At 44.9% G+C, this 27,850-nt stretch overlaps 1 protein-coding gene across 2 annotated transcripts in view; it reads left to right on the top strand.

Annotated features, from left to right (window-relative positions):
- The window catches only part of CF3H1orf21 (chromosome F3 C1orf21 homolog), a 227,123-nt gene extending 210,590 nt beyond the window's left edge, over positions 1-16,533 (top strand). For both annotated transcript variants that reach the window (XM_042975382.1, XM_007096228.2), the window contains one exon: positions 15,725-16,533. In XM_042975382.1, coding sequence (XP_042831316.1) covers positions 15,725-15,763 — 39 coding nt within the window. In that variant the 3' untranslated portion in view covers positions 15,764-16,533. The remainder of the gene's footprint in view (positions 1-15,724) is intronic.
- Positions 16,534-27,850: the final 11,317 nt, after the last annotated feature.

The raw sequence follows: 27,850 nt of genomic DNA, 5'->3' as shown, positions 1-27,850 counted from the left end.
GGGCTAAACCTGAAACTAAAAATGCAGAATTTAACAGCTTGAATCTCCCTTGAGCAAAAGTGCCTGCCTATGGTAGAGATGTCTCTCCTTATAGGTAGAGTGTTAGTGCACTCTCCAGTGCACTGACCGGCCTGCATCCTGTGGTATATACATGTTAAGGAATTAGATTCATGTGAACGTTTTTAGAGCCATTAAATAGCCTCGTGCTAGCTTCTGAGCTGTGATTACAGAATGAGTCAGTGAGTCAGTGGCCTGGGTACAGCTGGATCCCTATATATATTTTTCGTGTCTGGAAGTTTCCTTCTTTTTTAACTCTTACAGATTTTTTAAAAACTTGCTTTTGCAAATAGTAATACCTGCCACAAAATGCTTGTGATAGCAACAAAAATTATAACAAGTTAGGAAAAGGGGTCTCCCCAGAAATCATTAAAATGATAAGATTGGCTTCTCTTGATTCTTTTGATGAGCATATCTGGGATGTGTTCTCTGGATCCAGAAATGAATCAGGGGCCAGTAGGAGGTACATAATTTAAAAGTTGGATTCTTGCCTTTAGGGAACTTCTAGAAGCATAAAAGTTCAAGTTAAAAGGAACTTTAGATTGCCCCCAACTCTTTAAAATTCCCACTAGTATTATGAACCCTCTGTAGCAAAGAATGACATATGTCCATTTATATCATTTGGGGAAGAATTATGAAGCATATTATGTTCTGTATATTTCTTGAAAGTTTTATTCTGAGATAATCTTGTCATTTATGGATATTTATTCCTCTCTTTGAAGTTCTGTTGAGTGGAAACATATTCTGTTTCATTCCTAGAGAAGGCATTCTTGGAGCAGACAATTCTAGATTACCCTCATTTAATCCCATTTCCCTAAACAGATTCAAAAGAGGAATACAAAAATTCTTTAAACTCATATTCCCAAAATTAGTTGCTGGAGGTTTGGAGATATTTAATCATACCCTGCCTCCATTCTGGGTTCTTAACAAACTGAAAACAGGCACAAGGATCCAGGTAATTATCATTGATCAGTGCCCCCCTTATGAATGACCATCATAATCCCCAAATCTAGACCTTCTAGTGTGCTAGTTTGGAATATATTTGCTTTTAAAATTTATTTATTTATTTTGAGAGAGAGAGAGAGAGAGAGAGAGAGAAAGAGAGAATCCCAAGCAGGCTTCATGCTATCAGTGCAGACCCTGATGTGGGGCTCAAACCCACAAACTGTGAGATCATGACCTGAGCCAAAACCAGGAGTCAGACATTCAACCGACTGAGCCACCCAGGCACCCCTAGAATATAATTGTAACACTTAAAACATTGAAAGGATCTGTAGCTGGAATATATAAAGAAGTACAATTAATACAAACCAATAAAAACCATCAATTAAACCTCTGGGTCTGCATGCTTGAAATTATTTTTACATCTGTACAATAAAGTTCACTGAAGCATTCTGTGTTTGATAGCAAAAAGAAAGAATGAATGAACTGGAAGCAGCCTAAGTGTCCACCTCTAGAAGAATGAATAGACTGAACTGTAGGAATCTATAGTGCAATATTATACAGCAGTTCAAAAGAAATGAATCAGGTATATATATGGACTGATAGATTTGAAACCATATTATTTTATTTTATTTTATTTTATTTTATTTTATTTTTTAAATTTACATCCAAGTTAGCATATAGTGCAACAGTGATTTCAGGAGTAGGTTCCTTAATGCCCCTTATCATTTAGCCCATCCCCCCTCCCACAACCCCTCCGGTAACCCTCTGTTTGTTCTCTGTATTTAACAGTCTCTTATGTTTTGTCCCCCTCCCTGTTTTTGGATTATTTTTGCTTCCCTTCCCTTGTGTTCATATGTTCTGTGTCTTAAAGTCCTCATATGAGTGAAGTCATATGATATTTGACTTTCTTTGACTAATTTCACTTAGCATAATACCCTCTAGTTCCATCCACGTAGTTGCAAATGGCAAGATTTCATTCTTTTTGATTGCCAAGTAATGCTCCATTATATACATATACCACTTCTTCTTTATCCATTCATCCATCGATGGACATTTGGGCTCTTTCCATACTTTGGCTATTGTGGATAGTGCTGCTATAAACATTGGGGTGCATATGTCCCTTTGAAACAGCATACCTGTACCCCTTGAATAAATACCTAGTAGCGCAATTGCTGGGTTGTAGGGTAGTTCTGTTTTTAATTTTTTGAGGAGCCTCCATACTGTTTTCCAGAGTGGCTGCACCAGTTTGCATTCCCACCAGCAGTGCAAAAGAGATCCTCTTTCTCCACATCCTCGCCAACATCTGTTGTTGCCTCAGTTGTTAATGTTAGCCATTCTGACAGGTGTGAGGTGGTATCTCACTGTGGTATCTCATTTGATTTGTATTTCCCTGATGAGTGATGTTGGGCATTTTTTCAAGTGTCGGTTGGCCATCTGGATGTCTTCCTTAGAGAAGTGTCTATTCTTCACCCATTTCTTCACTGGATTATTTGTTTTTGGGGTGTTGAGTTTGATAAGTTCTTTATAGATTTTGGATACTAACCCTTTATCTGATATGTCACTTGCAAATATCTTCTCCCATTCTGTCAGTTGCCTTTTAGTTTTGCTGATTGTTTCCTTTGCTGTGCAGAAGCTTTTATTTTGATGAGGTCCCAGTAGTTCATTTTTGCTTTTGTTTCCCTTGCCTCTGGAGACGTGTTGCATAAGAAGTTGCTGCAGGCAAGATCAAAGAGGTTTTTACCTGCTTTCTCCTCAAGGATTTTGATGGCTTCCTTTCTTACATTGAGGTCTTTCATCCATTTTGAGTTTATTTTTGTGTCTGGTGTAAGAAAGTGGTCCAGGTTCATATTTCTGCATGTTGCTGTCCAGTTTTCCCAGCACCACTTGCTGAAGAGACTGTCTTTATTCCATTGGATATTCTTTCCTGCTTTGTCAAAGATTAGTTGCCCATATGTTTGTGGGTCCATTTCTGGGTTCTCTATTCTGTTCCATTGATCTGAGTGTCTGTTTTTGTGCCAGTATGAAACCGTATTATTAAGTGAACAGAGGAATATGCTTCTAGAATGATGAAAATGGTATGATATGATGCCAATTTAAAAATGTAAAAATAAAGGTGCCTGGGTGGCTCAGTCGGTTAAGCATCTGACTCTTGATTTCATCTCAGGTCATGATATTGCAGTTTGTGGGTTTGAGCCCTGCATCAGGCTCTGTGCTGACATCCCGGAACCTGCTTGGGATTCTCTCTCTGCCCCTCCCCTGCTCACACTCTCTCCCTCAAAAATAAACTTTAACCAAAAAAAAAGTGAAAATACCGTATGTTGTTTATAGATGGGCATTAAGCAAGTATTTATGAAGCACCAGCTATATACCATGTAGTGATACACACACACACACACACACACGGTGTGTATGCACACATTAGTATGGTATATTTTTACATGATATATTTATAACTGGAATGTATTTACATCTGTTATATGTTTAAACATACATATACATATAAAGTATAATTTATTTGATATAGTAGGAATATGGTATGAACACTAGAGTATCAGAAATGGGCTGGAAGAACACATACTACTCCCATGACCCTGCTTGCCCCTGGGGATGGGGAAGGAGCCCAGGACTGGGTGGCACTTCCATCCGGGAGGGTGGGAGCCAGCAGCAAATGTCACAAAATATCACTGCTTCTTTTTTTTTTTTTTATTTTTTTTTTAATGCTTTCTTTATTTTTGAGACAGAGAGAGACAGAGCATGAGCAGGGGAGGGGCAGAGAGACAGGGAGACACAGAATCCGAAGCAGGCTCCAGGCTGTCAGCACAGAGCCCGACGCGGGGCTCGAACCCACAAACCGTGAGATCGTGACCTGAGCCGAAGTCGGACGCTCAACCGACTGAGCCACCCAGGCGCCCCAAAATATCACTGCTTCTTATGTCCACATGATAGAAATACAGTGTTTGTTACATTCTTTCTACTTTTCTGTGTCCTTTAAATTTCTCAAAATGAACAGAAGCCTATGAAAACAGGAATATGTGACAAAACATGTGGTGGAAAAAAGTCTGATTACATGCTGGTCACTGGCCTTGCTCACATCTTCCACTGCATCCCAGCAGAAGAAAAGCTTCAAGAAGCACTAAGATCCAGGCACCAAGCAATGCTCTAAGTCACCCAAAATGCTCCTGGTTTAGACTTCACTAAACTTCCAAGGATTCTGATAGTTATGATCAGAGATGCAGTTGACTTCTGTTCATGGTTTTGCTTATTGGCCAATTGGCCAAATGTGTGACAATCTTTAATTTAATCAGAGCTTTGCATCAGGCTAAACAGTCCCTACAAATCCAGTCAGTTCTGCTTGCCCCCGTCTGTCATGTGTCATGTGGGCCTCCTTCAGTTGTCATCCTTGCAAAAGGCTCATTCCCAAGAAATGCATTAGGTTCATCACGCCAGTGGGACCCTCAGGATCCATAATGAAGTCCCAAGGACCCTGCTTTTCCTTCTCTTTCAGGGTGCAGCTCGGCCATCTTAGCCATGTCCTAAATGAGGAGGGAAGCCACATGGACATGTTCTCCCCGTCTCTGGGCCCAGGACACCCATTCCTCATTGGTCCGCTCATATCTGGCTAATCCACTCTTCCGCCTTTTATAGGCAGGGACCTCCCATCAGTACCCATGGTTCCCTTCCTGGCCAAATGCATGTGCTTCCTATTCTGAAAGCAAAGAGAAAGGGAAGGGGTGGTGAGCACTGATCCAACAAATAAGGTCGCTCCTCTCTGTAGGGAGGAAGGAAAGGAACCCACCTTTCACACTCTCTCTCGTCTTCTAGCTTGTGAGCAGTAACGGGCAAACATCCTCCACTCTCTCCATCTGTGACTGACTGGGTCAGTCTCCATCACCATCCATAGGGCCTCAGGGGTGAGACAGTTGGGGGTGGGGGGCATGATGGGGTTCCCTAACCCAGCAAGAGAGCTCAGTCCCATCTGACTCCTTCAGACTGTTCTCAGTTAAAAGCTGTAAGGAAAGGAAGTGGGTGCTTAGTCTCCCCAAGTCCCAAGCCATGTTCAATGTACATTCTGGGGTATAAGTGATTAGTTCTGAACAGAGAGCTCTAAAGAGTTTGTCTGGAAGACACATCTTTGTCAAGAGGCATAAGGATTGAAATCCCAAACTTGCTAAAGCAATTGTCCTGAAGGAAGTGAACCCTAGAGAAGCCATGAGGCTTTATGTCCTAGAAGAAGTGAACCTTAGAGGGGACCCATGAGGCTCAATCTACCAAATAGGTTGTCCTGGCCTGGAGGTGAGGGGGTGGTATTTAAATCTTAACTCTTACAGGGGAGCCTGGTTGGCTCAATCAATTAAGCATACGACTTTGGCTCAGGTCATGATCTCATGGTCGATGAGTTTGAGCCCCGTGTTGGGCTCTGTTGACAGCTCAGAACCTGGAGCCTGCTTTGGATTCTGTGTCTCCTTCTCTCTGCAACTCCCCTGCTCTCTCTCTCTCTCTCTTTTTTTTCTCTCTCTCTCAAAAAAAAATATATACATTAAAAAAAAATCTTAACGCTTACACCTGAGAATAGACTAAGACGTCCCTTTGAATTAAGTCCATCAAATGGCCTGGAAATCTTCCACAAAGAATTCCACAAAAATTTGTTTTATCTATTTATCATTGGAAGAAATCAGTTAAAACAGGAAAAAATTTTATAAGATAACATTAAGTGGAAAAAAAACAAAAAAAGATGTGTCTATCATTGGATTGAAACTATATAAAAATAACATATGAACAGAAATTTAAATGAAACTTGGAAAGTCTCCAATTTATTAGGAAGATAGATTGTAGCAAAATTTTTATTTTGATTGATGCTTTTCTTGTTTGTAAAATAAGAACAATTTTGTAAAATGACATTTTAGAAGAGAACTCTGGTTCCATCTTGAGAGACATTTCTCTCAAGATGGAAATTATCTCTGTTGCTTGAGCTTCTAGGAAGAAGGCCAAACCCTTGACAGTGTTAGCCACTGATGGTAATTCTATTCTCTGGAACAGGAGTGGGCAAAGTATAGCCCATGGGCCAAATCTAGTTTACCAAACAAGAATGGTTTTTACATATTTCAGTGGTTTGGAAAAGCAAGAAAGCAGGATAAATTTTCTGACATGTGAAAAAGTATGTGAAATTCCAATTTTAGTGTCCACAAATAAAGTTTTATTGGAACACAGCCACGCTCATTCTTCTACTTTATCTATGGCTGCCTTCATGCTCACAACAGTAGGGCTGAGCTGCAACAGAGACCGTATGGAATGCAAAGCCTAAAATATTTACTATTTGGCCCTTCACAGAGAAAGTTACCAAACACCTGCTGTAGGACATCAGTTCAAAATGGCCTAGAGATAGGAACCTCCCACCCTATTCTAACTCCCACTCACCTCTGCATGGGGAAGGGGCGTCACTGAAGTCATCCAAGTGCCAATGACAGAAAGAGCTTAAGGAATATGTGCCTTTAAAGCTTCTAAAACGTCCTCCTTTTTTGTTCCTAGGATGAGGATTCCTGTGTAACAAATGCTTGGTGGGGGTTTTACAGCCATTTAGTTAATACTCGCTCTCCCTTGGGAATGAAGAGCTGATATACTGGGACGGCTGTCATTGCTGCTGTTATCGTGGTGATCATTCCTGTGTATGGTCAAAGAAACAGTCAGAAGCTGTCACACTCCTACTGCTCTTTACAAACGAGACCTTTTTTCCAACTGAAATCACAATGTGTGAGTCTAATTAGAATAAAGCTCATTAGAAACAGAGGTGGCCATTAATGCCTTGACTGATTTTTCTAAGGAGGTAAGCCGGAGGAGGAGACTTTAACAGCACAGCTAATTATTCTTGCTTTTCTCTGGCATTTCCTCAAAAGTGTGGTTAAATCGTTGTTGGGCTGTTAGGGAAAATGCTGTTGGAACACTGACCGATAGAGGCCCCACCACTTGCAGCCCTGAGGAAGGGGTGGAGGGTGCCTGCTTCTGGCCCCCTGCCCCGCAGAGAGAAGTTGGAATAGCAGCCCCTGGGGGTGGCCTTCATTCCATTTGTCTCCCTTTCCCACCTCCTGCCTCCTCCACATCATGGGGGTTCTGGTTTCTAGCTCATCATTCGCAGATGCTCTAGCTTTGGAATGAGCTTTTCTGCCCCTGTATTCCTGGTGCAGGGACAGAGCATAAGTGTCCAAATTTCCATGGAAACATGGGTCTGAGGTTGCCTCTGGATGGTGATGCCTGGAGGAAAAGGTTGGGGGAAAAAACTTGTGGGGCAGGGGGGCGCACGGTGCGCAGAGCAAGGAGATGGCCCACTGAATTTCTGCCCCAAAACACAGTTGCGGCAATTATGTTTCACGAATCAAGGTGTTCTTTGGCACCTGAAAGCCAGTCCCACAAAGCCGGGTAGAAGTCTGTCAGGGGCAAAGCTAAGTCAAGAAACTGAGACTCAGGATGCCCATAATTAGGAAGAGAGGAGGAAGATGAATCATATAAAGGAAGCACACAGGGAGTAGGAGAATCAAAATAATGTACAGGCCAGAAACTAACAGAGGTTCCTGGTGTCATCCAGAGAGATCAAGGAGAGGAGACTCAGTCAGTCAATCAGTCAGTCAGCAAACAAGAGCCTGCTTTATGACAAGTGTAACTCACAGTTCCAGACAGAAATAAACCTCCTTAAAACAAAACTCTATAATGGGCCTTTGTTACCAAGCTTAATGCTTGCTTTCTACAAACATGAGAATCTTCACTAAGGTATTTAGTTCCCTGGCCCCTGTGAAGTTTTCGAATCAGAACTTCATGACAACAGCAAAGACTGAGTTTACGACTCCTGACTAAATATTATAAAAAGAGAACCAGACTGGGAATGCAAACTGGTGCAGCCACTGCGGAAAATATAACTACCTACGATCCAGTAATAGCACTACTGGGTATTTACCCAAAGAATACAAAAATATTAATTCAAACAGATAAACGCATCCCTGTGTTTATTGTAGCATTATTTACCGTAGCCAAGATATGGAAGCAACACAAGTGTCCATGGATAGATGAATGGATAAAGAAGATGTGGAACACACACACACACACACACACACACACACACACACACGTTGGAATATTGTTCAGCCATAAAAAGAATGAAATCTTGCCATTTGCAACAACATGGATGGATCTAGAGTACAATGCTAGGTGAAATAAGTCAGATAAAGACAAATACCATATGATTTCACTCATATGTGGAATTTAAGAAACAAAACAAAAGAACAAAGGGGAAAAAAAAAGAGACAAACCAAAAAATAGACTGTTTCTAATGGAGAACAAACAGATGGTTACCAGAGGGGAGGTAGATAGGGAGATGGGTAAAAGGGAGTAAGAATACACTTAACCATGATGAGCCCTGAATAATGGATAGAATTGCTGAACCACCTGAAACTAACATAACACTGTATGTTAACTATACTGGAATTAATTTTTTTTAAAAAAGGAGAGCTGGTGTTCCTCTTGGCACTTGTAATTGAACTGTCCAGATGCACATTTTTAAATCCAAATATAAAAGTGCTTTTGCTTTGTCCAAAAAAAAAAGAGAGAGGACCAGACATGATTCCTTCTGTGGTTTATACATAGGTATTATTTATATAAATAAGAATGATGAGTAGTGAACAGTAGGATTCTGATATCAGCCTTTGTTCCCCCTCCATGCATTCCTGCTGCCCTCTGCTAGGTTCCAGGCTGTTCTTAGAACCAGACTGTGCCCCAGTCTCTGCTGATACTTGTGTTCAAACCTTACTCTTTGTCAGCTGTGTTGTTTCTCTTTTAATTTTTTAATGTTTATTTATTTTTGAGAGAGAGAGAGAGTGAGAGCAGGGGAGGGACAAAGAGAGAGAGGGAGACACAGGATCCGAAGCAGACTCCAGGCTCTGAGCTGTCAGCACAGAGCCCAACATGGGGCTTGAACTCACAAACCAGGAGATAGCAACCTGAGCTGCAGTCGGACGCTAAACAAACTGAGCCACCCAGGTGCCCCTCAGCTGTGTTGTTAAAGAGGACTGCTTTTTCTTGTGGGATTCACAAAATATTGACAATTTCCTTCACTTATTAAAGTCCCAAGACACTTCCTGAAAACATCATTTAATAGCCTACACACACAGCACGGCCTCCCTCCAAACGCCTAAGTGTTCATAACCATTGTGATGTGGGCCACACAAGGATTCCATTAAGTACCAAAAAGACAAGGGTGAATAAGAGACCCACCCTGCTGCCTGCAGTAAGGGAGGCAAACATTTGGGTTAAAATCACCCTAAAGCCTGGTGGTGGGATAGAAGGACGACTGAGAGGGGAAGAGACCCATTCTCCCTGAGCCCTAGGGGAAATGTCACTTGTAGATACAAGGTTGAAACAACACTGTAAAGACTGAGTGGCTGCATGGAGACAGCTGGGGAAGGCGGTCTGAGAGAAGGGAACAATGTGTGTGAAAATACAGTGGTGCACAAGAAAGACCTGCCTGTGTGGGACGCGGTGGGTGATTGGTCCTGTTGTTTCGTTCGTGTGTTTGGTAGCAGAGTGTTCATGGGCCGTACCTTGGTAACCATTTTTGTTCTTGGGATATTTGTGGGTTTTTTCACACCTAGTAAAAATGCTGCAATGAAAATATTTATACATACACTCCTAAGAACTTTATGAAGCTATAATTTACATACCATAAAACTTACTCATTTTCTATGTACAATGCAATCATTTATAGTAAATTTACCAAATTATGCAACCACCACCACCCTCCAGTTCTAGAACATTTCTATCACCTCAGGAAGGTCCCCCCTGCTTGCTTATAGTCAATCCTCTTTCCCACCTCCAGCCCCAGGGCACAATGCATATATTTTTTTAAAAAACATATATTTGGGAGGGGCGCCTGGGTGGCTCAGTCGGTTAAGCCACCGACTTTGGCCCAGATCATGATCTCACAGTTTGTGGGTTCAAGCCTCCCCGTTGGGCTCTGTGCTGGCAGAGCCTGGAGCCTGCTTCGGATTCTGTGTCTCCCTCTCTCCCTGCCCCTAACCCACTCACATTCTGTCTTTGTCTCTCTCAAAAATGAATAAACATTAAAAAAAGTTTTTAAGAAAGAAAGAAAGAAAAGAAAGAAAGAAAGAAAGAAAGAAAGAAAGAAAGAAAGAAAGAAAGAAAGAAAGAAAGAACATATATTTGGGGGTTTATCTTTGATACTGATTTCAATGATTGCTATAATAAGGGGTATGAACATTTTGGGGACTCATGGTACACATTACCAAGTTGCCTTTTGAAGCCACCATACCATTTTACATTCCTGCCAGCAACCTGGGATTTACGTTTCATTGTGGACTCTCAAGAATTGGGCATCACTGTTTTCCAATACCGTCAAATGATTGGATTTGTATTTTTTGATGACTGAAGCAGGCCACTTTTCTATTTATGTGTTCACTGGTCTTATTCCATTCTGAATGAGTTTCCAGTGTGTACCCATCCTTCTTACTGATATCCTCTTACTGTCCTTTTTTTATTATTATTGGTAGGAGCTTCTCCTATAACTTATTTACACACTGTATGCTAAAGGTATTTTTCCATTATGAAATGTGCCTTTTCATTGTGTTATTTTTTGACATGCAGAAGTCTGTTTCCACATGATCAGATGTGTTCCTGTTTTTATTTTCTTGTGATCTTTTTCGATTGCTTTGTATAAGTTACTTCCCTCTTTCCTTGAGAGCTGTTTCCCTCTCCAGAACTTTAACAGAAGTTCAGTTTGATGGTCTGTTACATTATGGTTAAGATTCAGCACATCAGTTCTCTTGGAGTCTGTCACTTCTGGTGATCCCCCTTGTCAGATACTTGATTCTTACGTATCTTGTGCTGTACATCTGGGGTATCTTATTCTGTACCGGGGATTTTTTTGGATGTGTCCATTTTAATAAGAGCATGGGGGAAGTGGCGCCCATACAAAAGGGGGAAGATCTAGACGGAGCCATGTGATTCGCAGACGAGGGACCAAGGTGTGCTGTCAGTCTGGAAAGGCCTATCCTCTGATTCCAAAGGCCTGGATTAAGCCATCCTTTGGGAATTGCATACAGGCAGAGCTTGGGTTCAGCTGTTGAACAGTTTCATGGGCAGCTTGGAAAACTATCCCCAAAGAGAAGCCTCCCTGTCTGGAATGCGGCACAATTCACTGAGCAGCTAACACGTTGCCGACGCTGGTCAAAAGCCCTGGAGATACAGCACTGCGTAAAACGCTTTCTGCCCACTTGATGCTTCTGTTCAAGAAAGAAGACAGCCAATAGCGAAAGGAACTAATATATGAATAATGCCAGGAAATGATAAATGATATAAATAAAAATGAAGCCGAGGTAGAAGGGCTATTGTGTACAGGGTGGGGTGTTCAGGGAAGACAGTGAGGTGGCATTTGAGCAGAGATCCAGAAACGGAGAAGTGATGAGTGTGGTGAGGGCTGATGGTGGTGGTAGGGGGGGGTGGGGATCTGGGATGGAGGGGGAGGGGCTAGCACCCACATGCCTGGCTTGTTTGAGGACCTAGGTGTAAATGACTCCTTCAGCTATGGGCCCAGTTTCTCACCTAGACAGTTTATTCACTGCTGCGTCTGTTGAACTCATTTTTCAATATCATCAAAAGAACGCTAATGTATTAAATAACTTCCCGTGGGCCAAGCTTTGCTGAGCACCTTATGTGTTTTCTGATCCCTCAGCAACACTGCATGTTAGGTCACTTTCCCCATTTTACAGATGGGGAAACTGAGACTTGCTGCGTCCTCTCAGTAATATCCATCCAGTTGTCATCTACCCCCCTGGGAAAATCCTCTGTTCGTGGCTGATTGTTAGGTGCTTGAGGTGCATGTATTAGGCTGAAAGCCCACAGGTCTACAGAAATGTACTAGAGACTTCCATGATAAAATCAAACCTGAAACTGGACGGCCAGCCCTTGACCACTTGTCTAGTTAAACTTCAGGACCAAGGTACTTCAGAGGAACAATTCCTTGGTCCGAACTCACTCTTTGGGCTGCCCCTCTTTAAACTAGCAGAATTTAAAATTAGGATAATGGCTTTCCCTTCTCTTTTCCTTCACATCCCCAATTCTTAGCCCGGACATTTCAACCAACAAAGAATCCATACCCTGGAACCTTGGAAATGTATGCTCTGTGTTGACATAAACTTCTTGAAGTTCCAAGGAAATAATGCAGCTGAAGAGGACACAGAAAACCCATACAGAGTAGGGGCACAGTGGGGGAAATCTCCAGAGGCAAGAGCTCCTGAAGATTTTTGAGTCTGCACCAAGATGCTTCTGTGGTTCTTCAAACAGCCTTCCTTGTCAGCATTGTTGGGACTTTGCAGCCTCCTCCCAGGGATCTTGTTCCCCGTAGCTTTCAACGGGTCCTTTGCACAAGGGTGGAAATTGTGTCTCGAGGCCCCAATTCTGACTGCGGAAAGCAGTCTTTACAGACATCCCTTTCTGTAGCCGCATAAGGGGAAGGGCCTCCTTGGTCAGGAGAATTGCCGTGATTCTTCTAAACCCAGCTCACTCCCACTTCTGCCTTCTGACAGCTGAAGGTTTTCAGGTTCTCTTTTTAGCACAGTTCTTTATAAATTTAAATGAGATGTGCAGTCATGTTACAGAAGGTCTGCCCGCATGGGGGTGGGATGTGCCAGGAACCGTTCTCAGGTTCCCCTTCTAGAACGATGCCGGCCCTCCGGGAGCTCTTACTCTCCATGCCTTTGATTTCCAAGTTTTCTGTCCATGAAATATTTGGTTCTCAGAGCTGCTGGCAGGTGACAATAACAAAAGTGGAACTGATTAGAATTTGAAGTTAGTTGTCAACTCACTACAGTTCTAACAAAAAGGACGAGGATGAGCCCTGTGGTCTGTGGTCCTCTGAGGTTCCCCCCGCAGGTAACATGACACTTCTCCCACCTGGCAGGTGTCATTTGTCCAGGAAATAATGTCAGCAAAACAACTGTTGCCATTTTCCTCCACCTTCTCCTCCTCCTCCTCCTCATAGTGGTTATAATTCCAGAGAAGAAAATGTTCAGGAAGTGATCATTGCAGTCTTGGGTTTACATAGACGGTTGATATAGTTTTGTCCCTCGAAAGGGGGCGCTCCATTATGGTAACAGTAAACTTGGAGGGTCTAAAAGGCTCCTTCTGCTGTGTTAACCCTGTAACTCATTTACAGAGTTGGAGACACTGCTGTGTCAGTGAGGACATCCGTTCACATACGTGTGGCTCTCTGTCATTGCACGCAAGTTCTGTCTTGTGGATGAAGTGCCTTCTGCACACCACATTGGCTGGCTGGGGCTTTGCCTTGATTTGCGGCCTCTTTTAGGTATAAGAAAGGAAAGGACTTAGGGTCTGCCACAGAAGTGTATCCAAGGTCACGAGGTTCTGGCCTCCCTGCGGTACAAGGCTGAGGTGGGAGGAAGGGACACCCATCAGATCACAGTTTATGACCACAAGGAAGGAGGTCCCTGCTCCCCTGCCAGGAGACTGACCACACTCGGGATTTGTAATAACAATGATTGCAATGATAGCAGCAGCAGCTAACCTTTATTGACTATCTGCCAGGCACTATGTTTTTCCCATTTAATCCTGATCACAACCCTGAGACAGAGACCATGATTATCCCCAGGAAACCAAAGCCCAGCAATTTGCCTGTTGTCACACAACAGTGTGTACGTCCATATATACACTGGAAATGTCCTCTTTCCTTTCCTGATGAAAACTGCATGAGCCCTGCCTCTCCCCTCCAGCTAAACAACAGTGTCCATTTCCAAATACCCTCCCTGAGCCGCATGAGTTGAGGATCTGTGGAGAGCATCACCTATGTTTCTAGCACTGTGCTGGTACGTTTGGATGTGTCCTGTTTCCCACTTTGGAGAGTAAACTCCCAGCCATCAGGGCCCAAGGGGTTCTCCTTCCTAGCTCCCCAACACGTGGTTCAGAGTGTCTCCTAAGTGGTCGGGGTCCCGGCGAGGGATGGTATCTGCTTGCGCAGTGTCACCAGGGAGGCTGTTGATGGGCGATGACGGCTGAGTGCATGCCTCTCTTCTCAGGAAGATCGGTTACCCAGTTTCTTTGCCTGGGAGACATTTCATGCCACTTCTAAAATAAGTGTGGTGGTGACACGGGGCTCAGACGCTCTGCAGGTAGCAGGGGTGAGAGGTGGCAATCTGATGGAGGAGGAAACCAAACATCGTGAATCACATTCAAAGAGAACAAGCAATCTGGGGCCGTTTAACGTGGGAACTGGCAACCTCCCATGCCTCGCAGGCCCCGAAGATTTCACTGTGTGGCAGCATTTTGTTATTTATCAAACACATGTGCACCTGTGTGCATGCACACACACACATAATAACTACAATTATGTGCCAGACACGATTCCATCACCGTACTACTCTTAACTTGTTTAATCTTCAGCAACCATGTGAAGTAGGGATAGTTGTCTTCACTGTACAGATGGGGAAACTGAGATGCAGAGAGGTGACTCAGTCAAGACACCAGAGCTAGTCACAGAGCCAGGATTACTGCCCTGTCAGATGATACAGTCATACGTTATGATGATGCTCACCCATTAGGACAATGTGAAATATTTGCAGCATCCAGATATTATGACAAAGAATCCTGTAATATGTTTGCGAAATAGTTTCATGCAAAATTGTTATTTTCTTTGTTTTAGATACTTTCAGGAATAAGTTCCAGTTAAGTAGAGAAATCTGTTTTTAAAGGAATATATCCCCTCAGAATTTAAATGCATAGTGTGTATTCAGAAAGAAAAAGGTTGAAGGATACAAATGCTATTAATACATGACCTTTTACAAAGCCCTTATCTATGATATTGTGATCTCATGGTGGGCAGGTACTTTTGTTTTGTTGTCTCGAGGGATTACAGACCGAGAAGCTGAATGCTCTGACCAGGACAACCCAGCTGGGGCAGATGTGGAGCCTAAATCCCAGTCCTAACCATGCCTTCATAGAGTGTATAACCCACTAGAGAGAGGAGGAAAATGTTCAAAAGTAACGACTGTATGTAGTCCTCAAGCCCTCAAGTAACCTGTTTTGGTAGCAAATGAATCAAAAGCATTTTCGCTTTCTTTTGCATCCTACACATACCAAGCATAGTCCCAGATCTGTTATACATAGTTCAGTGGATCTTTGGCGGGGCGGGGTGGGGGGGGGGGTGGGATTTAACCCCTGTTTTAATTGGGAGTGGGTTAAAACTACGACATCCCTGGATTATACCATCCCCTTCTGTAAAATTCTAAATTCCAGGCATGGAGATGTAACCATAGAGTATGTGCAGCCCCAGCCCCAGACAAAAGTGGCTTGTTCATTGTTTATTTCAGTTTCTCTTATTCATGAGAACTTGGTCTCCTGAATGGTTCGTCCATTTGGTAATTTCTTGGTGAAAGACTGAGTCTTGTATGTGCCTAACATAAGTTCTTACCAATATAAAGTAAGGGCTTATTTGGGACTTGGTAAAACTTCCATGCCTCGAGGCATAGTTCATTTATAAATCAGCCAACAAGCATTTGCACCTTTTCTACCTTGTGCCCAGTAGTCACTGATAAAGCCTGAGTTCTGTTCCAAGGGGACAGACTCGTTGAGAGAAAATTGCTGGTGAGTAACTTGTCTCGGACTCTGCTTTAAATTTCTCACTCACACGCTATTCTTCTCTTTTCCCTTCAAGGGTCGAGATTACTGTTCGGAAGAAGAGGATATCACATAGCACCAATTCGACCACTCAAACCAGGAGCTACTACTGTGTAAATAAGTTACACCCCAGTTGAAATCTTTGCAAAGGTCGGTTCTCTTCAACGAACAGCACTATAGCAAACGAAGATCGTTCCATATCGTATGCCCCATTAAATTACAGTGTTTCTTAATGAACTTGCAAAGGAATATTGCTAAAAACAAACAAACAAACAAACAAACAGAAAACCGTTCTCGAACTTTCTTTGTTGCTGCTAGTTAAAACTTGTTGCAACTTTTCACTTCTCTTGTGTCCAGGTATGCAGCAAAATTCTGCAATTTCACCTTAAAGATACTGTTGGTTTTACAGATGCTCTCCAACCTATTTTCTATAAGATGAGGTAGTGGTGAACTCAGATATCAAACTCCTGTTGTAGAACTGTTCCGCTTCTAAGACAAGCGTCTCCTTCCCTCTCTCCTCCCTCCCTCCCTGTCTCTCCCGAGCGGTCCAGAGCCTTGCTTCTCACTGGCAGTGTTGCGCTTTGGAGATGGGATGGTTGCTATGGCAAGCTTTGTTTCTCTGCTAAGAAGAAGTAGAGAAGCTCTTATCCATTAAAAGCATGTTGTGACGTGACTCCTGGAGTGACGTGGGAGTGAGCAGCAGGTGTCATTGACTAGGGATCTTAATCAAGGATTAAGCTTGCAACACTGGCTTTGCTCAGATGCAGACGGAAGTGTGATCACAATCATTTTGAATCCCTCTTCCCCACTTTTTTTTCTAAGAAAATAAACATTTTACTGTTTTTATGTATCCTTGTCTTCTCCCATTCATCCAGTTCAGTGTTTCACGATGATCCCGGGCGCAGAAGATGAGCCCTCCTTTGCAGTGACACTGATAATTGACCTTCGTGGCTCCCTGCCCTCCCATCCGTCACCCACCACCCATTAGCAGGCTGTCAGTGGTCAGAAGAGATGAGGGGACACCCCTCGACTTTTTAGGAGGGCCTGAAACCACCCTGTTACCTTTCATTTCGTTAGCAAATAAGCCATCCTCCGTCCTCACTCTCTCCCTTCAGAATGTTCCATGAACCTTGCCACTTCCTCCTCCTCTTACCTGCAGCACTGGCTAGGACAGTGCAAAGCGTCTGCCTACTGGAAATGTAGCACGTTGACACTGGTGATGGTATTTGGAGATGCAGAAGCCAAAGCCCCAGGGCAGTGGTGGGGGAATGTTGACTGTGGGTTTGGTAGAGTTTATTTTTCCATATTATATGAAGAGAATGATCTCTTCTCGAAGACAGAAGTAATATTTTTAACAAATGTTGTCACAAGTAAATAGCAATCAAAAAGGAGAAAATAACTTTTGTATTTTTTTAACGCGTTTGATAGCTTTGATGAGGGTTCTCTTTGTTACTGTCAGGGAAGGGCACCCTATTAAATGCTATGCTAGGTTTGGGTTTGTCCCACAGAAACACAGAAGGAGCACTGGGTGTATCTCTCTCGTGGGGTTTATCAGCCGCACTGCCACCCTCCCAAGGTGGGTAGTTACTTGTCCTGGGTAGCCAAGCAGCACCTGCCACGGAACAGAATCAGAAGCTGAATTTGCACTTGCTGAGGAGATGAGCCTTGACTTTACAATCCATCCATGTGCTAATGGTGCGAGTCCTTATCTCCGTTTAGACCGAGGGGCACAACAGTGAGGGAGAGGAAACTCAGTCAAGTGCTACAGAAAATGGACTCAAATGTTAGCAACAAAAGCCCTTAATTCTTTCAGCCGACAGCAGCTATTTTGGGGAGCAGCTGTGGTTGTTACATAAATAGAGATGCAGCCAAAATTTAAGGCTTTTTATCCTGCTTCAAGCAGAAAAATGCAGAGAGAGTCAAGTCGCCTAGGGTTCTAAGTTCCCTCCCTTTGTACGGTTTTGGCCAAGTGACTAAAATAGTTTTCCTCCACCGTAAATGAGCTGCTGAGCCCCACCTGAAACCTGTCCATTCGGGACTTGGCCTACTGTTAGATGATTTCCTATTCTTACCAGGCAACAATGATGCTGACACGAAGCATCTTCCCTGTGACTCCTCTGTTTGGTGTCTCAGAGAGTGTCTTCCCAGAAAATCACCGCCTTCTACCCAAAGATAAAACATGCTCGTATCGTTTTTTTCCAGTCATTTTTAACATTTGACATCAGACACATGTACACGGAACTAAGTGTGTCCTGGGAATTTGACTTCTGAGTGTTTCATTAAACTAGAAGCCGGTTCCCATGAACCAGGGCCTCTTCACCTGGAGTTCCGTCTCCTGGGTTTAACTCTTTGATGTGCAGACGTGATTTCATCTGCAGACACATCGGTGTATCTAGAAATAGATCTGAGAAATGGGGTGGTTGAGTGGGTTGGCATGAGATGCTTGACTATGTTAGCAGCACACAAAGCTTGTCTGTTTTCCATCGTTGGCTTTAATCATAAAATTGTCAAGTGATTTGTGTTTGTACTTTATTTTTTTTATGCCTTCTGAAAGGGTCTAATGCAAAAATATTTTGCCTTTCCCCTCCTGCCCCCCCCCCCACCCAAGTGTATCTGAACATTAAGCAGATTGTCTCAGATACAATGAAAAGAATCATCCAGAAACTAGTGCTTCAGCTGGCTGAGGACTCAGGGAGATGGAAGGAGGGAGGGAGGGAGGGGAGTGGCCTGGCGGATGGAGGTAGAAAAAGGAAGGATGAGAAATGGACTGAGAAGCTTTTAGCAGAGAGAGTCGATAGCATGGCCAAGTGCCGGATGCAATTCAAAATCCAGCTGCCTGGCGGCCAGTGGGTGGGGCTGACTGCCAACAAGATTTACAGCTGGATTACACACGCTTTATGTGTTCTAAGTTGTGGAGTTGTAAAAGTTCAGCAGTATATGCGCTGCTTTCTTTTGGTTGGCGGAGATTCAAGATTCTGGAGTCCTTGCTGTCATAACTGAATACGCATTTGTTACTGGCAGAGAACCTCAAAAGAAGCTTTTACCTCAGCAATGCCTGCTAGCCCCAGGCTGGAGCATAGAGCCGTGTTATGGTCTATTTAGGGACAAAGAACAGTACAAAGTCCAGAGACGAGGAAACTAGGTCAGCCCTTGGTGGCCACCCACAGGCCCGCTGGGAGACAGGTCTCTCCCCCTCTGCAGAGCCCCTGGTCTGAGGCGGGCCGTCTCTGACTCGAATAAGAGATGAGATGAGCTGGTGGAGGAGTAGCCTCAGGTCGTCTGGGCTCTGCACTGGCGCTGCCGCAAGTCAGGGGCGCCCCCAGAGTCCGAAGTGACCCGCCTGTGACCTCAGAGCCCCCAGGAGCAGCCCAGGGACGGTGGCGCCCCCTTCCTGGCCCCATTTGATGCCATCCTGCTTTGAGTTGCACCTCTGTCCTCCTCCCAACCTCATCAAGACTTTCTTCCTCTGAGGGCCAGACTCTCCCATAAGCCCGCTAAAAGCAGAAATTATACCTCTCGTGAATTTTACCTCAGAGCCTGTGATGCAGGCCAGCATATTGATTACAAATTCTGCTCAGACATTAGGCAAGGATTTTAAGAGCGCTCCATCTCTACTGGCCTTAGAAAAGAAACTCCGTTAAATATGTTGGTTTCCTAGGAAGAAAAATGATCAAATTCTTAATCCAAGAAAATACTGACTCTGAATCTTGGACTCCGGGACTCTAGTATGTTCTTTATGAAAGGCAAAACGATTGGTGTCTAAGGCAGCCTCCCTCCTCCCAACTCCCAAATTAAAAAAAAAAAAAAAAAAAAGGCGTATTAGATTGCACTGTATAATTTTACATAAAATCTGCCTTCCATGCTTCTGCCCCTGGAAGGCATTTTCAGAGCTTTATTTCTTTGTACCTCTCAGAAATAAAGCTTTTTGTTAAGTTGCTTGAAACGCCAGAAGGAAAAGAAGACCGGGTCGAGGAAAGGGAATATATATTTAGAGACATGATGAAAAGGTGGCAGGAAGCAGGAACATTGGCTTCTGGAAGTCACGTGTGGACTGCTAGACCCCCACGCGCTTGTGTGAAGCTGGATAAGGCTGTCGGCTTTCATGCCGCGGCAACTGTCCTTGCAATAAACCTTTGGAATTTTGTGAATGAGTTGTATGGGTTGCCTTTTGCCAATGAATGGACCTGTTTTTCCAAGGGGAAAATATGTCCTTCAGTCACCTTTATGTGTGTCTCTGGGAAAGGGTCAAAAGGCTACAGCAGAAAATGAAGATGGTGGGTGAATATATTTACGTTTGTGACAAACCTGAAGACTATCTATACCACGTCTTTCAGGAGACTCTTGTACCTTATCTGGGATCTAATCTTAATCTTGGGGAAAGAGGAAAAGAAACTAATATTTATTATTATACTCAACTCTGTGCCAGATACTGTGCTAGGCATTGTATAATTGTCTCGTATAATCCTCACCATAATCCTGTGAAGCGAATCTGTCCCCCTCGTGTCCTAAGTAGTGTATCGTAAGTACAGAATGCATCTATCCGACATAAATGCCCATGTTGAAAGAAGGAAAGATGTCATTCAAGTATTTTCCGAATTTTTTATTATTACTATGCCCTTTGCAACACTGTGAAAACAACCCTTTGAGGGTATCTACCTTCCAGACTCTCTTTTTGGCTCGCCACCAGCTGGCTTTGCCATGGGGAAGTTTTCTTTGGCCTTCCTGTATCTGATGAGCTGCCCACAAACAGGAGAGGCCACTGGCTAACAGGAGTGTAGGGTCCACAAGAAAAAGGCTTTGGGAATTTAAGCACAGGTCTCTCTTCTTGGAATCCTGACAGCATCTGGAAAAGGAACCTGGGACTTCTGCAGTTAAACACCAGATGCGACCAGATGCAGCCAGAATAGGCCTTTGAAGGCTTGATTTCCTTCCCTGGCTCCCCAGGCTTATTTCATCACAGGCTGCACCATTTTAAGGTGAAAAGCCTTAACCTTGCAGAGAAGTGTGGGAGAATCTGAGCTCCAAAGGTAGAGGAAAGGCCTCGACCATTGACTTACAATCCTTTCTTGTGGGCTAGGTCTTGATGTCTCTTTTTGATGTTTGAACCGGGGTCTGTATTTTCCAGGCTAGTATAAGCACTGAAACTAGATGTGAATCTCTCTCAAGACTTTAATGTTTTGGATAGTCATGTAGTGACTTGAATAGTCATTTAAATAACTTGTCCAAGGTCAGAAGAGCCCAAGAATTCCCCAGAGTTCCTTTCCTTGCTTCTAAAGGCACATCCTCGATAGAAGATGACTCACGTCTCCATGGCAACTGTTAAAGGTGCTGCCTAGAGGGGACCCACCCCTACCCTCACTTGGGTTGAAAGAATCAAAAGAATTTCCTTGTGTAGAGGGGGTGCTAAGTTCAGTTTTCCTGTGAAAACTATCCCCAAGATCTCACCTCCTTCAAACCCGGCAGCTGTCAAATTCCTTCAAGATAACGTGGGAAATGGCTCTTCTCTCTTGTAAGCCAGAGAAATGGCTTTAATTCAGCAAGATTCATTCCTAAACCAAAGGCCTCATTCTAATACTGTCTTCTGCCTCTACCCAGAATTCTCTGTTTTTCCCTTTCTAGGAGTTATTTTTAGTCCAAGGCTTTGAACTTGATTGAGTAAGACTTAAAGGCAGTAAAAAGAACTCCATAAACTCAGCCAGAACTGCCTTAGGGTCCCTAGGATTGAAAATAGCTCTGGCACCTTAGGGACCACTTGGCCTAGACCCAGAGGTGATTGAACAGCCCCTGTGTTTTGGGCATTTCCGTCCAGACCTTCAGGGACTGTTCTTTCTTGACAGTCAAGTGAGCGAGGGAAGGGAAGCTTCACAATAGATTTCAAGCCAGCTTTTCCATTCAAAACAAGATGCAAATTTATTTTTAAAAATTCATATCTATTTCCCTGGAACAGAATCAGGCAGCTGCCTTATTAGGACTCTAAATTTGGATCTATTTTCTTAACACACACACACATACACACACACACGCTCACATGCACATGCACAAAGATGCATAGAGAAAGAAAATATAACTACTTTATCATTGAAATACTTCAAGGAAAAGCTGTATTTTGCTTTTTGTAATCTCTAAGATGACATCTAGGAAAGTATTGGTGTAACTCTAGTAATGACAAAACAGGAAACGCTGGTGATCCCTCTCGTGAAAGTTTGAGTTAGACTGAAACAGGAGGATAGAGGTCTGCTGGTCACCTCACCCTGTGCCCCCTCTGGACCAGGCTGCCCTGCCACTGACATGTTTGACTTACCTGGGCTTCTAGCCTGGATATCGTGGCTGGCCTCCTTTCCCTATCCGTGGTGCATAAAGGATTCATCCCTCAGGGTATGTGCCTCGTCCAGCCATTTGCATCTACGTCCAGCCATTTGCATCTACAGCGTTTCCTACACGCTCTCCTGTTCATCCAGTGTGACCTTGACTGGCATTTCGGCAGTTCCACTAGGATGCTCCAACAGCAGTGCTGGAGCCCCTTCCTGTAAGATTTGGGGCCCTTCCTCCAGGTTGTCCCAGATGTAGCATGTTTAGCATTGCCTTCTCCAGTGTTGAGGACTCATGCATTCAGTGTTTATAGAGCGCACAGTATACTCCAGGCACTGAGCTAATTGCCAGCAATACCCGGTTGAACCAAACATAGCTCCTGCCCTCAAGGAGCCTGCCATTAGTTGGGAAGACACTGTGGGATCAGTACTGGGTGCTGCGGGAGCATCTCAGAGTAACAGCCGACCGGCTTGGAGAATCAGGGGCTCCCCGAAAGAGGTGACATCAAAGCTCAAGTTTGTTAGAGGACTGAGGGAGAGCGTTGCAAAGGGCCTTCTACGCTGAGGGAACAGCGTGCGTCTCAGCCCAAAGGAGAGACAGCGTAGGCTGTCGGGGTAAAGTCGCTGAAGCTGGGAGCTGAGGAGTCGAGGAAAGAGGGTGAGGACAAGCAGTCAGCTGGCCGGTCCCAAAGGACCTCAGAGGCTTCACAGTGGACCTGGGGTGGGGGGGGTTAAAGAAGAGCTATAGGCCATGCTCTGCCCTCCAAGTCAGAGGTCACTGCTGAGGTCACCCAGAGAGGTAAGTGTGGGTAGCACCAGGGCCAGGCTCGGCCCTCTTGCTGTGAAAGCTCACAGTTGCTCGCTGAGATGATTCGTTCCCAGGTGTCCTCTGCCTCTGCCCCCACCCCACCCCAGCACCTTGTCCTCCCGCCAAAAGCTGTTTGCATTCAAGGGCTTTAACCTGGGCTAGATCTTGCTTAGAGGCATACAGGGCACACTGCCTGGCCATCCTGACCTGTCCGTGGAGCCACGAAGGTTAAGAATACCTCTTGGGAGGAGGCTGGCCTAGACCCTGTGATGAGGGTGTGCCCTAAGCTGAATACATGGGAAGCAGCAGAGGGCTGGCTGGCCTAGTGTGACCCCTTCATTCATTCTACCCAAAGGCTGCTGCGCTCGGGCAGCCTTTCACCGAGTTAGGTCACGCCCTGTGGCCAAGCCTTTGCTCTGTCCAGAGTAACTACCTGAATCCTGCCAAAGAAAGGGGATATTTAAAAAAAAAAAAAAGCACAAATGGAATGTATGCACATGGAAAATACCTGCAGGCCTAGACAGCTGCCATGGACCTCACGGGGACCGAGGAGCCACCAGAGTTCAGAGCTCTGCGCCTTCCGGTCATGAGGCAGGGAGGCTTGGGGAGAAGCAGTCTCTCTGTGGAGACAATTCACAGTGCCTTCTCGGTTTTCCAGAGAACCCATTCGGAGTTCAGAGCATTGGGTTCTGCCCTCCCCCATCCCCACAAATGATTAGAAATTTTATAAAGAGAAGAGAAAGAATTCAATGAATCAAAATACTAGCTATGAGGCAGCACGGTTTCTAGAAACTTAAGAAAAGGCTCGAACAAGTGCTGGTTTCCCCAAGAGGCTGGAGGAATTAGGGGCCGAAGGTACGGTTTGGTCTTCTGCTCGGGGACCCCAAAGGGTTCTGAATATTCCTGGGGACTGACCTCTTGCAAAACCCCCACACCTGCCCCCTGGGTGCAGCCTTGGCATATTCTACAGCAACACCAGACTTCTGAACCTTGGAAAGATTGGAGCTCAAACACCCACCCTTTTGCCAGATGCTCCTCTGGCTCCTTGCTGAGGAATTTCTAATTCGGTGTCTTATGGTTCCCAAATGTCCCACAGGCCTGGCCTGTTTCGATTAGAATTTGGCCCGCGGTTATCATGACATTGGAAATTGAAGAACCTTTGGCCTCACACTCGCCTACCTTAAAATCAAGGTCCTGGAGGGTCCCCTCAGTGGCAGTAGGGGGTGGTCATGGGATATGGCGAGGTTTGCCTTAGGGCATCCTCTCCCCATTGTCAGCTCTGGTCTAGTTCCCTCACTGTCCCTGGGAAAAGATCCAAATGCCTCCTTGCTGGTTGTCAGTGGCTGTGTATTTGTTCCGCGTATTGTGTTTTATTTGGGAGAAGGGCCTTACATTCACGGGAGATAATAGTGGCAGGATCAGGAGGCATCAGCTCTCAGTTGTGTCTGAGAGGTGACTTGGGGCATCGCCTTTCTGAGCACCTGCAAAGCTTCCTCGGGCGGACATGGGAGCCCAGCTGGGCAGGCTCCCCAGCTCTCTGCATGCACATGAACTCTGTAAAGCAGTGGGTGCCCATTATTTCCACCGCACATGCCTATCAGCAAAAACTCTGTGAGAAGCACCTCCTCTGTATGTTTAGAAATTTATTTAAAGCGCATATTCATAATATTCCTGTACTAATATATTAGACACATTATAAAAAGTATACAACATAGAAATCTTAAAAGAATAAGATAAAAAAAAATATCATAAACAGAGGTTCTGGTATTTTCTCTCTGAACACCTGAGGGGGATCTCAAGTACCCCCCTGGGATGTGCATACCCACTTTGGACACTACTGTTTTAAGAGCAAAGCTGCACACCTTGATGGCGTCCATCCCAAACCACCGTGCTGGCGCTTGGCCTGCGGAATAAGAAGGTCTTAAGATAAAATCCCCAGGAGCTTCTGACCTGGGAGACAGGGCAAGCAAACTCTTCACACAACATAATTTAAAGAATTAAAAACCTGCCCGACCGGAAAGCTATCCCCAGACAGTCGTGGCTACAGGTGCTAAGAAAAGATCAGGTACACTGTCCAGAGTCGTGGGATTGCTCATCTTCCCTCTCTGGGTCTCCAGAAGAGGACGTTTGGCGACATCCCCGGCTCTCTCATGATTGGAATTCTTTGAACCCTCCAACTGCTTCAGCAGCCACATCGCTCGAATATTATTGTTGATTTGACCACCAAGATGTAATGATGATTCTGTTCCATTTTGAAAAGGGTCTGAGAAAGTGTACAGGTCTAATTATATATACATATTTATACATGTGTATTTTTGTTTATTGTTACATTTTGACATTGGACTTTCTATTAAATAATTTTTAACAGTTGACCTGGCTTTGTTCTTTTTTTTTTTTTTGTGCCTTTCTTCTTTCCTGGATCTCCAGGAGGGGGCCATTTAAATGTCACAGATCTTGTCCCTGTTGTCCCTCCCTGCGTCTCTCTTCTTCCCTATTCTCGGTACACAGGGCTTCTCCTATCCATTCTTTCAAGTTCTGATTTTGCAGATATGTACTGCATCCAGGACCCACTTGGAAAGCCCCCAACTTTGTCTTCATTGCCCCCAGTTTCCAGGGACAGCCCACTCAATCCCGTCAGCTTCTACAAATGCACAAATTCACGGGTTTGATGAAGGTGCAAGAATGAGCAATAATAAAAAGTCATGCCATGAGACTTTTAAATCTCTTGTATATCTCCACTCACTCTCCCCAGTACACACATACGTGCGCATACACATGACTTCCTAGCTGCAAGACCTTGGACAAGTCACTTAACCTTCCTGAGCCTAGTGCACCTCATCAGTAAAAAATGACACTTTTCTCATAAGTTTGATCTGAGGAGATCCCATAGTAAACATTCAATGAACAACCACCTGCTTCATGAAGGCACTCAGCCAGCCCATGTGTGTTCATTGCACAGTGTATGCCAGGCACTGGGGTCTCCCAAATAGGGGGGCAGGGACATGAGGACTTACAGAATGGCCCTCTTCAAAGTCAAATGCAGGAGAAGCAGCACGAAAAATGAGGCAGGTACCTTACAGTCTCTCTCCTGCCCGCCTCCAACGCAGTGAGTACCTGTCACGTATGGGAGGCTCAAAAAAATCGATTCTCTCAACTACACTGGCCTTTCAGGCTCTACCAAAGAGAAATACACACACACACACACACACACACACACATACACATACACACAGCCTCCAAGCATGAAGTCAAAAGCACTTGCCCTTGGCTCTGTCCTCCCTGATGCATCAGCCTGTTCACGTCTGATGCTGGTCCATCAGCCAGCCCAGCCAGCCTTCTGCCCTCCACCCTTGCCCTTGGGAATATTTGCCTTGTGATTTCCTAATGGTGTGGAGGTGCAAGTTGGGGTGGAGGTGGTGCGTGGGAGGATGACAGCCTGCCAAGGAGAAGGAGTTGATAACTATTCCCAGGTTTTTTCCTGCAAGCAGTAGAGCTGGAAGTTCAGATTTACAGGCGAGTGTTATGGGCTGTCAAACAAGGCAGAAGCCCAAGATTCTGCTCAGGGTAAATTCTTTCAAACACAACGAGCCTGTTTCTTCCTGTGGAAGTTCATTTGAAATCACAAGGCCAAGGGGCACCTGGGTGGCTCAATCGGTTAAGTGTCTGACTTCAGCTCAGGTCATGATCTCATGGCTCATGAGTTAGAGCCCTGCCTTGGGCTCTGTGCTGACAGCTCAGAGCCTGGAACCTGCTTCAAATTCTGTGTCTCTCTCTTTCTCTGACCCCACCCCACTTGTGCTTTGTCTCTCTCTCTCTTTCAAAAATAAATAATAAATATTAAAAAAAAATTTTAATTAAAAAAAAAAAAAGGAAATCACAAGGCCTGGCAAGCTTAAAGAGCACCCTAACCCCAACCCTGCTCCACCCCTCCCCACACATGTGCTGGTCTCCTCTCTCCTGTGCCCCAGAGTGGGGCTTTGGGAGCTTCTCTTGAACCTCAAGTCGAAGAGGAGTCCAGCTGACAGGACTCTAGACTGCCCCTTGGTGTCCACTCTCCACGCCTTCGGTAGCAACGTCAGCTTCCAGGTCCCTGGTAATTGCTGGGCTGAACCCCGCGTGTGGCTGCCCAAGTTCTCTCAGAGGGAGGCCAGAGGGGTGAGAAGTGGCCTGTGAGCCACGGCTTCCCGGAAGCCTTAACTTCCCGGAAGAAGGCCCGGCTTCCCGGAGCCTTAACTCTCAGTGGGCTGGAGGAAAATAAGGCGGCAGACCACAAGGCTAGGAGTGAGCAATCCTGAAGCTCGGGGCTGGTCCAGGGGATGGCTGTGGGGGACGGGTGCTTCTCCCAGGGTTCTCCCTGCCACCGTCACCCTGCCACTGACAATGCCCATCCACCACTTCTTGCCAGAATGCTCACACAGAGTCATCGGGAGGTAGACATGAAGCTTTAACTCCTTCCACTCACCTTGCATTACAAATGCAGCTGCCTGCTCCCCAGCAGAACCAGCTTCCACAGGGCTGTCCGCTCTTTGCCGGGTCTTCGCCCCTACATTACCCTGTCGTGTTTATTCTCTTCTGCTTCCTGCTCTCTCCTCGTCTGGAAAACTCTTCATTTTTCCCTATCACCGTAAACTGAACTTCCTTTGAGGTCCAGCTAAAATGGACCACTTGCATGAGAGCCTGCCTCATGGCTCCAAGATACACCAGTCTTTCCGGACAAAAAGAACTCTCCCTTACAGGATGGGCCAGATGGTGGTGGGGTTTGGGGTGGAAGCCCTGAGACTTGAGCCATGGAGAGTTCTGGTGTCAGACTAGGTCACCAAGTGCCCAGCGACCAGGCCAAGTGCAAACACTCACTGAGAGCCAAACCGCCAGTGCTGAGAAAGGCTGAGCCCATAGCAGAGCCCAGTGTGGGTGGGCAGTGGGTCTGAAAGCTGCAGTGGTCATGGAGAAGGGCATTCAGGGAGAGAGTGGAACACCTGTGCACAAGTACACTTGTACCAGAGTAGACATTCCACATCATGTTTAGCATTATTTCTAACGAAAAGAA

The sequence above is a fragment of the Panthera tigris genome, chromosome F3 (assembly GCF_018350195.1).
Source record: "Panthera tigris isolate Pti1 chromosome F3, P.tigris_Pti1_mat1.1, whole genome shotgun sequence".
NCBI lineage: Eukaryota > Metazoa > Chordata > Mammalia > Carnivora > Felidae > Panthera > Panthera tigris.
The sequence above is the reverse complement of the archived record's forward strand: the minus strand, read 5'-3'. Positions and strand labels throughout refer to the sequence as shown.